This window comes from Chenopodium quinoa, unplaced genomic scaffold, assembly GCF_001683475.1.
Source record: "Chenopodium quinoa cultivar QQ74 unplaced genomic scaffold, ASM168347v1, whole genome shotgun sequence".
Taxonomy (NCBI): domain Eukaryota; kingdom Viridiplantae; phylum Streptophyta; class Magnoliopsida; order Caryophyllales; family Amaranthaceae; genus Chenopodium; species Chenopodium quinoa.
Window position 1 is genome coordinate 2,852,906 of NW_018744304.1, and position 16,311 is coordinate 2,869,216.

At 33.1% G+C, this 16,311-nt stretch overlaps 1 protein-coding gene across 1 annotated transcript; it reads right to left on the reverse strand.

Annotated features, from left to right (window-relative positions):
* Positions 1 to 4,943: 4,943 nt before the first annotated feature.
* Positions 4,944 to 7,127, reverse strand: LOC110695796. Its single transcript, XM_021873026.1, has one exon. It carries the CDS (start codon positions 7,125 to 7,127, stop codon positions 4,944 to 4,946), a length of 2,184 nt encoding a protein of 727 aa, XP_021728718.1.
* Positions 7,128 to 16,311: the final 9,184 nt, after the last annotated feature.

Consider the following 16,311-nt stretch of genomic DNA (forward strand, 5'->3'; position numbering starts at 1 on the left):
TGCTTTAGATTATGTAAGACAACAATATGTAAAATGTAGACATTTTTTTTACATAAGACAACAATTATTTAAAATGTTGCCCAAAAAGGTAACAACAATAATATTGCTGCTTATGTAATAATTTTAAAAATGTTTTTTCAAGGTATCTAAGACAACGATTGTTTCATGTGTTTTCATTACCTTACATAAGATAGGTTATTATTTAGAACATTGGTTTAAAAATAATAATAAACAGATTATTGTCAATAAGAACAAAATTATTATCTATTCAACAATTTGAAAACATTAACGTAAAGGTGTGTATGACAACGATAGTTGATGACTAGAAAAAATGACTTAGCATCGGTTATTTTGGCCTTGAAGGCACACAAATTCAACCACGCCAGTGCATATGTGGTCGGTGGATTTCACATTTCACAACAGCATTTTTAAGCTAAATCAATGTAGAAAATATAACATATATGTAAAAGTTACTATTTTCATACGAGTAAAATTGATGTTAATTATACAGTACAAATAAAAAAAATTACAAAAGGCTGGCAGTCTTTGAAAAAAAAAAAAACAAAAAAGACAGTAGCAACGTGTAGAAGCAATATCTACAAGTTGTTCCGACTGCCTGCTGCTGCTGCTGGCGACTGCCTGTTGGTGGCAGCTAGCTGCTGGTTGCCTGCTGATTGGGACAAAAGCTCGATTGTTACAAGACTAGCACTTAGTAGATGCCACCCCCATATCAGACCTCCTCTTCTGCTGATTTGTACAATGTACAGTGTGAGATTAAGATCAAGGCATCCTGAAAACATAAAGCATATTTTATAAACAATGGAAATGCTTTTTAAAGAAACCATGTTTATAAACAACTTTTATACAAAAAAAATAAATATATCATTATTTCAGCCCAAAATCTAATTCCAAAAGCTAACATGGCAGCTAATAAAAATATCAATCAACTCACAAAATCCCCACGATCTGATAACTTTTGTGTATAATTGGGATACCATTTATCTGTGAGAATTCTAGTTCGTATAAGTATCTAATTTTAGTTAGCAACATGATTTCATCCAAAATAATATTTCCTCAAACGAATATATATATATATATATATATATATATATATATATATATATATATATATATATATATAGCGCAAAATTCGTGACTCTAATAAGTTCCTCATCTCCCGTCGTATCCTCTTTAGCTACTAGGTGTGCCAAGTATTTCCATTCTTTTTACATGTGAAAATTTGCAAGAAAGAAAAAGGGCCCTATCTCTTCGAATATCATCATAAACGCTGAAAATCGGGGAAAAGCCCCTGCTTCCGTGGGATATAGTGTTGATTACGCCCAATGCATCCGACTCCACCCACACATTATCGTAGTTGAACCTCCTAGCAATCGAAAGAGCATATTTGATTGCTTGAACTTCAGCACATTTCGGATCAGTGTAGTGGATTTTTTTAGTAGCTATCATTAAAATATTGCCACAATAATTTCTGCAAACCACCCCCAGACCCGCCATACTGCCACTTAAAACATGGGCATATGTATTGATCTTCACCGTGCCAAAGTGAGGGGGATACCAGCGTAAGCAGCTGCTTTGTATGTTGCATCCACCAAGAGGTTTAACATTCTGCATATACCTGGTGTAATCATCAGCTAAGCGACAGAAACCCGCTGCCAGCAACACTGGATCAGGCCAAATGTCTTCAAACAGCTGTAAATTTCTGCATCTCCAACACGCCCACATAAGGGCAGCAGCCTTTCTGATGTTCTCTACAAAGAGCTTGTTTACCATCCATAACATCTATCTGCAAACGACGATATAGGGGCAGCATTCACCTCATCCTGCATATCACTACGAGCCCATATCCTCCTGGCAGTAGTGCACTTAAAAAGAGAATGGAGGATTGTTTCCACAGGGTGTTGACAAATCTGACATACAGAATTAGAGGTAATGTGGCGGTATCATAATCGTTCTTTTACAGCCATATTACCCCTGATTGCACACCATAGAAAGCTTTAATTTTGGTGGGCACTGCAACCTCCACACACTCCTCCAGTACTCCTCTGAGATCACATTCACAGCCCCCTCAACACATCCCCTACGAGCAAGCCAATAACAAGACCATACAGAAAAATTCCCATCCTTTGAACATCTCCAAAACAGTCTATCATTCGATGGGCAATGTGACAGCGGGATGGACAAGATCACAGCAGCAAGATCCTCTTCCATAATAGTACGAACTCTATCAGCGTCCCACTTCCCCTCCCCAAATGCTACGCCATACATAACTTGGGTCATAACCACGGAGAGCGTCAATAATATCAGAGTTCTTAAAGTAACGGGCCTTCATAACACGGGAAGCAAGTGAGTCAGTTTTAATATGGAGGCGCCAAATTTGTTTTGCAAGCAAAGCCATATTGAAGCAATGTAGGTCCCGAAAACCAAGGCCGCCCTTTGATTTAGGCATACACATCTTATCCCAACTCTGCCAATGAAGCTTCCTAATGTCACTGTTGGACCCCCACCAAAACCGGCAAATCATGGTATGAATTTCATCAATTATTCTTTATTATACCTCAAATACACAGGTTGAACTTTAGTATGAAAATTGGAACTTGACAATTACAATTCACTTTGATTTAGAACATGGAAATGCTTCTTAAGATAACCAAGTTTATAAAACAAATTTATATATATAAAAAAAATAATAATAAAAAGAAAATCATTATTTCAACCTAAAATCTATCTAATTCTCAAAAGTTATAATTCAAAATCTGACATGGCAGCAGTAAAAATATCAATTAGCTCACACCAATGCTAATTCCAAAATCTAATTCTCAAACTTATTCGTATTCTAAAGTCCAATTTAACCAATACTTTTGCAATCAAACCAAATCAAAACTGCTAAAACTAATTAAAATGCTTGATTAAGCATGACGTAAATTCGGCATATTTTTACCAGATTTAAGCTTGAAATGATATTATTCCAATATCTACAAGTTGATGCTGCTGCCTGCGGTAGTCTGCTGTCTACTGCCTGCTGCTTGCGGCTGCCTGCTGCCTGCAGCTTTCCCTGGTGGCTACATGCTATTGTGTGTGGCTGGCTGATAGAAAACTCTTAACATCTCCTCCAACAGTCATAAGCTGATCTAATAGCATTACATGCAAAGTACATAAGCTAGTTTAAGAGGTCATACCAGCACCAAAAGCAGTTTCTGAAACCCCGTAACGATTGCAAGCCTGTAAGACATAAAAGGGGGGAAATCAATAAAGTACAGTTCATGTAGTCAAGAAAGCAAGAAGCTTTGAGCCGGACAACCAAGGCCAAGATGATATATGATTACTGAAACTTCATATTTATTTGATTTGGGCAGTTAACTGATTCTTTTCCGAAACAAACAAATTAAGCTTCATAAGGTTATCAAATATTCCCAAAACAATAAAAAAAAATAAAAAAAAAACCCAACTTTTTATCATTAAAACAAATAATTTTGCAGTCAAACAAAACCAAAATTGTTTAAGCTAAAATCCCTAAGCTTTTATTACTTCAAAGCTACTAAAAACAGAATACCTAGAAGGGACCAATCATATTTCCTAAGCTTCATCTTCACTTGCTTGTATGAAATCCCATAGAGTATTGTCCTCGATTTCGTCATCCGATTCATCAATTTTCGGCTCTGCTTGCATTTCTAACATGTATTCAGGAATGTCAACAGTGGTGGCAGGCAAGTCCTCTCTCAACCAACTAACATCATAGTCATCAGCAACAGTTGCCTCTGGGCGAACACCATCGCTAGCAGATTCATTCCAATAAGAAACTCCAACATCACCATTTGATTCTTCACTCATATCAAACAAGCCTCCGGGGATAGTTTCCATAACGTAATGCAAATGCTTTTCCTTGGAATCTTGCACATAAAAAACTTGGTTTACTTGATTAGCCATCACAAAAGGGTCATTTGTATAGCATAACCTTTTAAAATTTGCACATGTTAGCCCAAACTCATCTTGCTCGACTTGAAACCATTTACAGCGAAACAATACCACTTTGAAATGTCCAAAATAATCTAACTTAATGATATCCTCCACCACTCCATAATATTTGACGTCCCCAACAACAGGATTTTGATCCCTGGAACTTGCAAAACTCGACATTGAAGATGTTACACTAACTCCACTACATTGAGTTTTCCTTTTTGACTCATGTGCAGTTGTATGAAATTTGTTACCATTTATTAGGTACCCTTTAAAACTTCTCACGGTATAGTCAGGACCTTGGGATAAATCCTTGATTTCTTTGGAAACATTTTCTTCCCGTACACGGTCCTTGAACCATGCTCCAATATCATGACTGTGTTCTTGTGCTCTCGCCCACCTACTCCGCTTACCCCGTCTACCTTGACTTCTTTGACGATTCACTAAATCTTGATGTTTACTACATACATATGACAAAGCAACTTAGTTGTATTAGTCAATTATAAATCATAAAGATTAAATATAGTTAATATGAAATAGTACCAATTTAAAATTACTTACTGACCTTATGTAATCACTGATTTCATCGCAATTAAAGAGTACATAGCGGTGAGCCTTCATCAAGGTGTCTTCATATAGAGAAACCTTTTTGCCTTTGTTTATCTTTTTTACGCCTAAAGGACGTCCAACACTAGGAAAAAGGCTTACATCTTCATTAGAGGCAGTATCATCATCATTTCTAGGTGCCCGATTCAACTTTGAACTAAAATCATCGTGAAGATACCGAGAACAAAAAATAAGGCATTCTTCTGCCAAGTAGGCCTCTGCAATGGAGCCTTCGGGTCGACTTCTATTTTTTACATATGATTTCAGTTTACCCAAATACCGCTCTTTCGGATACATCCAACGACCTTGAACAGGCCCCCCAAGCCTTACTTCATCTACAAGATGAAGTGGAAGGTGGACCATTATGTCAAAGAAACTGGGGGGGGAAATATCTTCTCAAGTAGGCAAAGTATCTCTATGATTTCAGATTCAAGATCGTCAAGATCTTTAGGCTTTAGAACTTTCCTACATAGACCCCTAAAAAAGGATCCTAGCCTAATCAAAGTTGATGCTACTTGCTTAGGAAGGGTATTCTTTACAGCAACTTGGAGCAAATAATGAAGCATAAAGTGGGCATCATGACTCTTGTAACCAGTAGCCTTCCTCTCATGGTATTGGACGCATCGAGAGATGTTTGATGCACAACCATCGGGAAACTTAGCACTTTTTATCACACTGCAAAACAAGTCTTTTTCATTAGAAGATAAGGAAAAACAAGCTTTGGAGTATAAACGCTTCCCTCTATTATTCGTTCTCTTTGGATGGAGTTCATTTCTTATACCCATATCTTGTAAATCAAAGCGGGCTGCCACATGGTCTTTAGTCTTTCCTGGGATATCAAGCAAAGTACCAAGCACACTGTCACAGATATTTTTCTCAATGTGCATAACATTAAGATTATGACGCAAGGTATTAGTTTCCCAATAAGGAAGCTCAAAGAAAATGGATTTCTTCTTCCAAGGAAATTTCTTCCTGCCTTTCTTTTGAGTTTTCCCAAATTTATTTTCAAACCCTTCTAGATCTTTTAATACATCAAAACCCGACAATCTAGTAGGAGGAGGCCTTGTTTCTACATTACCGTCAAAAGCTCTTTTATTACGACGCCATGGATGATTTTCTTTCAAAGAGCTACGATGTCCCATGTAACACATTTTCTTACTATACTTAAGGTATTTGGACCAAGTCTTATGATTACAATTCGGGCAAGCAAATTCTCCTTTAGTACTCCATCCTGACAACATTGCATAAGCAGGAAAGTCACTGATTGTCCATAACAAGGCAGCCCTTAATGAAAATTTTTCATCTTTCACGGCATCATAAATGTCAACTCTAACTTCCCATAACTCTTTCAATTCCTCGATTAACGGTTGCAAGTAAACATCTATGTCATACCCTGGAGAAGAAGGACCAGGTATAATCAAAGACATGATATTATACTCAGACTTATTATATAACCAAGGAGGCAAATTATAAATGGATAAAACAACTGGCCAAATACTATATGACACACTCATAGTTCTGAACGGGTTGAAACCATCAGTAGTAAGACCAAGCCTCACATTTCGACAATCACTTGCAAATTGAGGATGCGCAATGTCGAAATTTTTCCAAGCTTGTCCATCAGCAGGGTGCCTTAATTTGTCATCTTTCTTACGATCAGTTTCATGCCATGTCATAAGTTCAGCCGTCTTAGAGCACATGAACAACCTTTGTAGACGAGGTTTAAGTGGAAAGTAACGCAAAACTTTTGCAGGAACTCCTTCGTCGGGCAATGCACCTTCCTCTTTTTGTTTCTCATTTAATTTCCACCTAGAAGCTTTACAAACATGGCAAGACTTGTCATTTGCACGCTCTTTCCAATACAACATACAATCATTGGGACACGCATCAATTCGTTTGTAATCAAGTCCAAGGTTCTTCACCATTTTTTTAGCATGATGAAAAGAAGTGGGGAGCTTTGCTGATGGAAATGCAGCACATTGAAGCTTCATCAACTCATCGAAAGAAGAATTGCTCCACCCGTTAAGGCATTTAAGTAGATAAAATTGCACTGTGTATGAAAGCACTGAAAATTTTTTACAACGTGGATATAATTCCTCTTTTGCATCTTCTAACAGTTTAAAAAACTTTTTAGCACTCTCATCAAGACCCTTGTGAATTCCTTCTGCTTCAGAGGTGGAACCTCCCATAACATCTCTTAATATATCATTAATCATCTCACCCATATTGTCTAATGTGTTTTGATTATCACATTGATGCCCACTTCCCCTTGAAGAAGACCCTGCTGTCAGTCCTTCGCCATGAAAATTCCACACTTTATACCTCTTGTTAAATCTATGAGCAATTAGGTGATCGAAAACCACCTCCCTAGTGAACCAGAATCTGTTAACACACTTCGTACATGGGCATAAAATTTCCGGTTCATCATCTTCCTCAACGTCCATGGTTGAATTTAGAACTGCTAATTCAAGAAAATTCTCAACTCCTTTAATATATTCTTCGGCATTTTGGGGTGCATCAATCCAATCTTTATTGATAATTGCCATTTTAATACTCTACGACATAAGAAGTTATAAGGAGGATCAACAACTAAGGATTATGTATGTTACCCCACAATAAGTGTTAGCTAAGAGCATTATTATTTCCATTCAAGATTCCAACAAAATGTAAATGGAATAAGTCAATTATATGCCGGCCTTCTTTCCTGGTTCCAGGCCTTTTGTGGAATCAAGTTTCAAATTTTGATGTCTAACAGAAATGTTCACCTATAATATTGCTAAACTATTTATGATTATATATCAATTTTGATAATCAAACCAATTAAAGCATAAACATACTTATCTAATTTAATTTGATTTTAAAATAATAAATCTGTATTTTTCAAACCTAATAAGGCCTGACATAATAAGACTTTAAAATAACAAAACTGCAAATATGATAATTCATAATCTAATTCCTTATAGAAGACAAGAAATCAGCATGTATTAATAAAGCAACAAATATCCAGAATCATCCTATTTTTTACACATATTGTTGTAACATCAAGTATAAAAGATGAATACAATATACTCTTAGTATCCTCTATTAAGTCTAATAAAAAAAATGGTATTATACGAAATTGGAAATTAGAAATTTCCAGAAATCATGTACGAAATAGGATGAAGAATAATATATTATCGAACAACACACAAGCTAGTTGAGTCGAATTAGAACTTACTTGTCTTTGTTGCTTCCTCGATCTACCAGAAAATAGATAAGATGATGCCAAACAATCTACATTAATTCTCCACTGTCTTGAATACCAAAAAATAGAAATCAAAATCAAATTTGAGCAATATTTTGGAGTTTAGAATAACAGAGAGCATTTATTTGGATTCTTAATTGGGAATTTGTGGGAATTTGTGGGAATTTTATGGGATTGATTTTGTGGAAATTTTGTGGGAATCACGTTAGTCTAATTGATTTTGTGGGAATTTTGTTCTTGGTTTGTTGTGTGACGAATGCTAATCTCTAACGAATTACTTGGAGTTTGTTTTGTTTTGTTTTTTTTTCCTTTTTTTTTTGTTTTTTATTATAAATTTTTTGGTCAAGAATCACTAATTTAAGCATGTATTTTGGAAACAATTATCTATTAATTTTTCATAAAATTACCTCATAGTTGTAAAAAGTATAACTGACACTACCACTCTAACCATTCCGGCTAGAATCTCCCGTATGTGAGTCCCTCTTTTTACCTTTCCCTCATAAAATCCACCTGAATATACTAAATTACCCTTCATAAAGGTAAAAAGTGAAACCCACATGCAGGAGATTCTAGCCGGAATTGTTAGAGTAAATTTTAATAGGTAGTTGTTTCCAAAACACGTGTTTTATTGGTACTTATTGACAAAATTTCTTTGATTTATTACATGAACACTGCTATATGTTGGTAATCAAGATGCTAGATGAGATAATTTCCTACTAAGCATTACCTTCAAGCCAATCTATAATAATAGTAATAATAATATATTTATTAAAAGAGATTTTGTTTACTTTGTATAAATTTATAAAAGTAATAAAAAAAAGTTACTCTGTACAGTTAAAAAAAACGAAATAAAAACTACTATATATGAATGATTAGTAAAACCAGGCCAATTATTTAATCTTGAGCTTAAATTTTACACTTAATTATCAATTAAATAAATTAAGATTATAATCAATGTATGCTATAAGTACAGAGTACATTTTTTTACTGTATGATTAGCAAAGGTTAGATGAAAAAGTGTGTGATAATCAATGAGTAATTAACTATTAGTTAGAGCTAGAGTTGTGAACTTAGAAATTTCGTATGAAATTTGGTGACTTAAAATAGCTATATAAGTATTTTACTCATTATTTTTATCAACCATCTTAAGTAATATTAAATTGGCAAAATATAATAATAGCTATATAGGTGAGATGACAGATAAAAAACTAATACCTTATTGATAACCACAAACTTATTATTTTGTTTATCCTTCAAAGAAAAAATTATTCATTGTTAATGAAATAAAATAGTACATGCAAAAAGTAAGTGTGTTTAAGTTTTAAAAAATAAGAAATATAGACAATGATAAGTTTGGAAAAAAATCAAGTTGGGTTAACCTCAAGTACGCTCAATAGAGATTAGAATAATCAATTTATAGGTCTATGTTGAGTCTAGTTAAGTTCATATTTGTCAAATTGAAATCAGATTGAGTTTAATTCAGGTCAAATCAGTATCAAAGAGATTTTAACTCATGAAAATCACGAGTTTAAATGACTTATGTGTAAAAGAACAATGGATAAGTAATTGTATTTTAAGCATCATGACTTATAAGCATGATAAAACAATTTGACTGTCACATAACTATAAAACTTAATGGCCTGGTAAAAGTGTCTATGTTTCTTTTGTATCTATACAGTTTGACTTTCGTATTTGTATAAATTTAAACCTTGACATAAAAACTTTGTTAAACATTATTACAAATAACTTCATACTGTTCACCTTTTTTTTTACTTACTTTAATTAGTAAAAATAAGGTTGCATAAGTTTAGGTTAGGGTTGATTGGTGTATATATATAATACAAAATAAGCTCATATGATAATTTTGACAAGTTCAGATAAGAGGTAAAGGCTGATAAGTGACTATGCAATTAATTACAGTTTATCAATAAACTAAGTTATGTACTTTAATTAAAAAATAGTATTCTTACCATAATGAAGGATTGTATCCAAATAATGGCATTTGCTTTACATAAATCTAAATTAAAATTTCTAAAATATTATATTGCTCATTATAACTATTATATGTGGTTATATACTTCATAATTGAATAATTGGTGCGTCGAGTCCTTATATTTTTATACCATTTCTATAATTTGGTTTTCATTATAACTATTTAACAACCGTGCGTCTTGCACGGGGTTTAACCTAATAATTTATAGGATGACATAATTATAAATTACTTTAAATATTAAAACATAAGTACATAATCATATTGGCATTATTTGATTCATCTCAATGAATAGTTTATTAATATTCAATCATTATATGTGTTACTAATATGCAATGAAAGTTATTTTTAGTCATGGTAGTGCATAGTCTAAGGGAGACGAACATTGAAAGGAAATGAGGGAGTATCTATGTGAAAATATTTTTTTTTTTGTATTTTTTTTTATTTTTTATGATAATAGTTAAAAATAATGATAGGAAACAGCCAATCAATTATGGACAACATAAATTCTTTTTTTTGACAAAGTGGAAATTTAGAGGTGTTAATTCGGGTGTTTGGGTCGGATTTGTTGAGCTTGGGTCAAGTCGGGTCTAACTTCAAACTTGAGTTATACTAAATTATTTAGTCCATGCGAGTCGAAGTTCGATCGAATTGAGGTTTTTTTTTTTTGAGTTGATTTCAGATTGGAACATATTTTGACACCTTTAAGTGAAATACTCCGTATATAGCTAGCCTATCCACCTATGTAGTGAATTGGTGAACACTTTTTATTTATTTATTTGTATTTTTATGAAAAATATTAAAAAAGGGGGAGCAATATTATAAAGTTCACAAAGGCCCCCACAACATGTCAGGCTATAACAATAACTAACATCAAAGAAACAAGTTCTGAGGCTCAGAGCAACGAAACTAGATGAACCTTTTCCAAAAAAAAAAATAAAAAAAAAAACCCCCCATGATCTCCATAACTCCATTTCTTGATCTCCATAACCTCCAAAAAAGCGCGCAAATGGGAATTTTTTTTGCTCCAAAATTTTCCCAAGAATCAGTTTCACTGTTTTTCTTTTCTTGATCTGCTTGCTTTATACTCTCTGCTCAGGTTAGGGGTTAAATAATCTCAAATTTGTTTTGCAATTAATTTGTTGGCTTGCTCTCTACTCACACTTTAATTTGCTTTCAGGATTGTCTAGTTAGATTTGATGCTGGCGAAATCGTCATTTATCTCGGAATTCCAATTGTAAGTAACCATATTCCCTTTTACTACTTAATATGGTTAATTTTGATGTTGGGTTGATTTTGATGAATGATATATATTATTTGTTTTAGCTTTAATTATAAATTATCATCCTTAAATTGCAATATGACAGAAAGCTTGAATGATATTATGCTTTGTTGGGAATGACAATTGGATATCGTATAAGACCCATAGTTGTGTTAAGGTCTGATTGTTGTTTCATTAACCCACTTGTATAATAATGGTATCTATTTTTTGCATAAACAACACAATCACTTAAACATTTGTCTGAACCCTTGACCAATTTAGTAGGCTAATTTTTCCCTCATTTGTCCTCTTTTTTTACCCTGTACCTTTGATATCCCTGTTTACACTTTTCCTTTCCTGTCATGTTTTTCAACTTCCATTTGAATTTCTGGAATCAAGCAAGTTTTCTTTGATGAATGGTTTGAGCTAAATAGATGATTGCGATAATAAATAAGATGAACACAACATAAAGACATGGACACACTATCTTTCACATTATATGGTTTAGTTAGCTAAACGAAGTCTTTTATTTCATGAAAGCAGTAGGGTCAGAATAAGGGACTACTGTAAAGATTCGATTATGGGCCTTCCTACTTAGCAAACCTTATGTTCCTGTCAACTAGAGTCCTATTGCTTTCTAGTGTCATGTTTTTTGAAGCAATTGAAAGAGAAAAGGAGTCCTCAGAGGTGTTAATGCTGAAACTGTAACAAGCAACATCTAGAACGCTTGTCATGGAAGTCCTGGTAGTAAAGATATCAGAGTATCTTCAAGATGTTTAATATACGCATTTCTTATAAGACTAATTCATCCCTATGTTAGAGTGTATGAATTTGATCATGAAAAATCGAATGACTAGTGTAGTAATATTTGCAGTACAACAGGTTTCTAATAATTTCGAAAAGGTTCCTACTACATACAGATTTCCAAGGTGGTTTCAGGCTTGAAATCATTCTTTCTAATGATTTTGTTTACTATTTCCTTATACTTTTCCCTTGGCAGGGGACACCATGTTGATTCTTGTATAAATTATAACGCTGCTATCTACTATCACTCCATGAATAACATAAATCAAGACCTAAGGCATATCTTCAAGTCCGAAATATACCCTATATTGCCTACTCTTCCATAAGTTTGTAATTTGAGTGCTGGTTTACCTTTTATTGGTTGTAATTTAGTTATCATTCCCTTATATATATATATGGTTATATTAGCCTACTGCCCATTAAAACTCTTCTTGCTAGCCTGTATATTTGTAATTTAGCTACTATTCCCTTATATAGTTATACTAGCCTACTATCCATTTACACTCTGCTAGCCTGCATATGCATAGCTATAAAACTACATAGAACTTTTGTTGCACTACTGTCTTGCCTAAGGTACCACTATGAAGCCAGCCTGCTACCTGCACTGTTCCAATCGATATGCAGCAAATGGTGTCTGCTATTGATGTACCGTTGCTACTGCAGCTTCCTACCACATCCCCTCTCCAATAGCTACACTAACCCCCCTTCCCCTTCTTCATGTTGCATCCCACTGCACGTGCAATACCCTATTTTAAAATAACTCTACTTACTTTTTTATCCCGATGTTATGTGCATTACTTTTTATAAGTTTTATAACGATTTTCACAAATGCACTTTTTACTTATCTTTAATTGTAGGAATGGAAAAGAAAAAATCCACTAAATTGGGAGCAAGCAATCGACAGTTTCACACTGATGAAACAAGAATTCCAGATTATGAGAGGTCAAGATTGCAAAGGATCAGAGAAAATGCTCTAAAAATGCAAGCTTTAGAGCTGCATGAAAAGGCTAAGTCATTGATGGGTCGATATCAAATTGAAAAAGGCAGCCGTGGGAAAATTAATAAAAAGAAAGATGCAGAGGAAGATGAGATATATAGGCCAGACCAAGATTCTGACATTGATGAGCATGAGCATGATTCTTCTTTTGAGGGGACATGTATCAAGGAGACTTTAAGTAATCAAGGCTCCAACTCTAATCGTAAGAAGGTAATTACTTCTAACTGTAATTGAATACTTTTTTTATTTGTAACTACAAAGCAAGTCTCCTCATTATGATTAGCACACAGTAGCATTGGTTTCTTTAATATAATGACAAATATGTTGGTAAAAACAGCTTTTGCATATATATATATATATATATATATATATATATATATATATATATATATATATATATATATATATCTTTAATGCATGTTCTACAGATTTTCAAAATGAAAAGAGCTCGAAAAGCAATAGCAATGGCAATGGCTTATAAGAAGCGTCAACAGAAACTTAAGCCCATTTCATCAGCAATAGATACAAATGACGTTGCAGTGCAGCAACCTACTGAAACTGCACTGGGGCTCTCAAGTAGGAGTGACACTCATTTTGAAAATGGCAAGTCATGCTTCCCTTTGTATATTTGAATAATCAACTAATTTGTTTTACTTATTTATTTATTATTAATAATGAACCTTAGTTTACTTGTTGTAAAGTGTTTGGACACTCTAAGTTCATAATCTTGTAAATTAAATTGTTCTGAAACCAGGAAACTAAATCAATATGTTCTTATTTATGACTAAACAATTAGAACATTAAATTAGAGTCTTAAGTTATCATAATTAATTTTGCATTATAAATTGCATGATCTAATCATTACCGTTTGTTCTTTATGCATGGATGTGTTTGAAGCTGATTGCTGTAAAAAATTATATTACATTATCTAAATCTACTAGGGCCCAAACTAGTTTATTTATGCATACGGACTGATTTTACACTAAGATTATTTGGATTATATTATTTCCTTATATATTGATAATCTTTAAACTCTTGAATTGAATTGATTGAGATAGATGGAATTGAAAAGTCAAGAAGAGGTCCCACTATGTGTTATAAAGTCCATGGAAGAACTGAAGATGAACGCTTGGAAATTACTTTGAATGAGCATGGTCAACCTGTTGGTCCGAACGATGATACATGCAATGAGTTTATTAGCTTCTTGGGAACAATAGCTCGAAAGGCAAATGTATTACCATTAACTATTCCTAAGTGGCCAAAGTTAAGAAATGAAAAGCAAGATGAACTTTGGGGATATGTCACAGTAAGTTTACATATACCTTATTTTTTTAGCAAATCAATAATGTATGAGCATGATATATTTTATACGCCACAACAACAATATTACTTATTATTGCAATATATATTTCCTTGCATTATCTTTGTTCCTTCACAATTGTGTGTTGTGAGCTTGTTTTTTTTTTTCTCAAAAATAAAAATAGCAAGGGGAGTAATCAGCTTATAGTAAAATATAATTGTTATTGAAAGATCTGAAACTATGAATTACGATTAAAATTATAAATCTTGACTAAAAAACCTGATTGGTTATTGTAATTGTTTTAGTATTATAACATATATGGTAATTATCGATAACTTAGATCAACGAGTAATGCAAATGTTGAATTATGATAATCACATACCAATAATTATGACTTAAATTTCTGTTTTTTTTCTTTAAACTTGATTATCTTTGCAATTATTGACATGTACATTGTTGTAGAAACATTACATTGTCCCAGTTGAGGCTAAAAGATGGGTTTTGCAAGCCATTGGCGCTGCTTGGAGACGATACAAATGTTATTTGAAAAGAGTACACTTTCATAAATATAACAATGATAAAATGAGGTTGATGGATCCACCAAAACGGGTCCCAAAAACAATGTTCAAGGAATTGTTAAAGATTTGGAATGATGAAAAATATGAGGTATTTACACATGTACAAGTCTTATACTTACCTCCTTTTATGATGAATGCATATTTTTTGTTTTATGAAAAAGGTTATTTAATTAGTTCATTATCTTAATATGTTAGAAACGATGTATGCAAAATAAAGCAAATCGGTTAGTTGGAAAGGAAAAGAACATTATGCATACTTCTGGACCGAAGAGTTTTGCTAGGGTTCGATATAAATGGGTGAGTTTGTTTGCTTTCTTTTCTCGTCACTTTTATTATTGGTTTATTTCTTCATTAAAATAATTGACAGTCATCACTCTTGTATAGAAAAAGGATAAAACAACACAAAATCCTACTCTAGCTCAAATGTTCATAGAAACACGCAAGGAAAAGCTCACAAAGCGGAAGCCCGGTGATCTAAGGGACAAATTGATTGTAAGATTTATTCTCATTTTATGTGGCTATACTTTTTGCTTTAATTTTGTCACTACTAATTTTTTTTTCTCGTCTTAAAATGTAGAATGAACTTCAAGATTCAGAGAAGGATGTTGATAGTGTAATTTCCACTATATTGATTCTGATAACAAGAAAAAGTCTCATATAAACCTTTATGGAAGGGGTGTTTCATCAACTCAGTTAAAGAAGAAAGCTTTGATGAAGGAATTTGAAGAGAAGCATGCTCGGGAGGTTGAAGCTCTACAAAAAGATTATGAGGATAAAAGGAAACAAGATAGAAGGGAGATGACAAATGGTCTTAGCTCCTTCTTTTCTCAACTTCAACAACAAAATCCTCAAATGTCTTTTGATCTAAACATGTTTGGCTCTTTGTTTCTTGAGAGTCAATCTGAGAAGGATGGTAATACAACAGGAATGCTTCGACTTCATTCTTCGGCTTCTACATCCAAGGTATAAACCTTTTGATTTCTAAATTACGCAAAGTAGAGGTAGATAGTGACTAATGTCTTCATTATTTTTCTCCTATTTTTGGTGCATTTGAAAGATATTACCCCTATTAGATTTCGTTATTCGTCATTACAGCAAAATCATCCAAGCCTTTGTATCCATTATTTTATGCCTTTCTTATTTGTTATTTTCTTCCTGTCATTAGTTATACATTTACGTTATATCATTCGAAATACAAAGTATATTAATTCTAGACTTTTTATTTTTTGTTTTTGCAGGAAGTGAATAGTATGGAAAATGAACAAGAAGAAGAAGATGTAATAGGCAGCGAGTAAGAGGAAGAAGAAGAATGTGATGTCATAGTTTAATTTGAATTTGCTTTAACCTTTCTATTGGTATTCCCAGCTTGGACATATTTTTGCTTCTATTTATTAGCTAAACTAATATTATAGCCTACAACATACTATGAAACAATAGGTTATTGAGATGATTTGGTGTAAAAAAAAATGTTATTTACTACTTTTGTTTTTGTTTTTTGTTTTACTAATATAACTTTTATAAGTTTGGGATTGTATAGTTAAAGCAATTAGATGCTT

Coding starts and splice junctions, on each gene's coding strand:
- LOC110695796 (XM_021873026.1), bottom strand. CDS start 7,127: ATGGCAATTATCAATAAAGATTGGATTGATGCACCCCAAAATGCCGAA.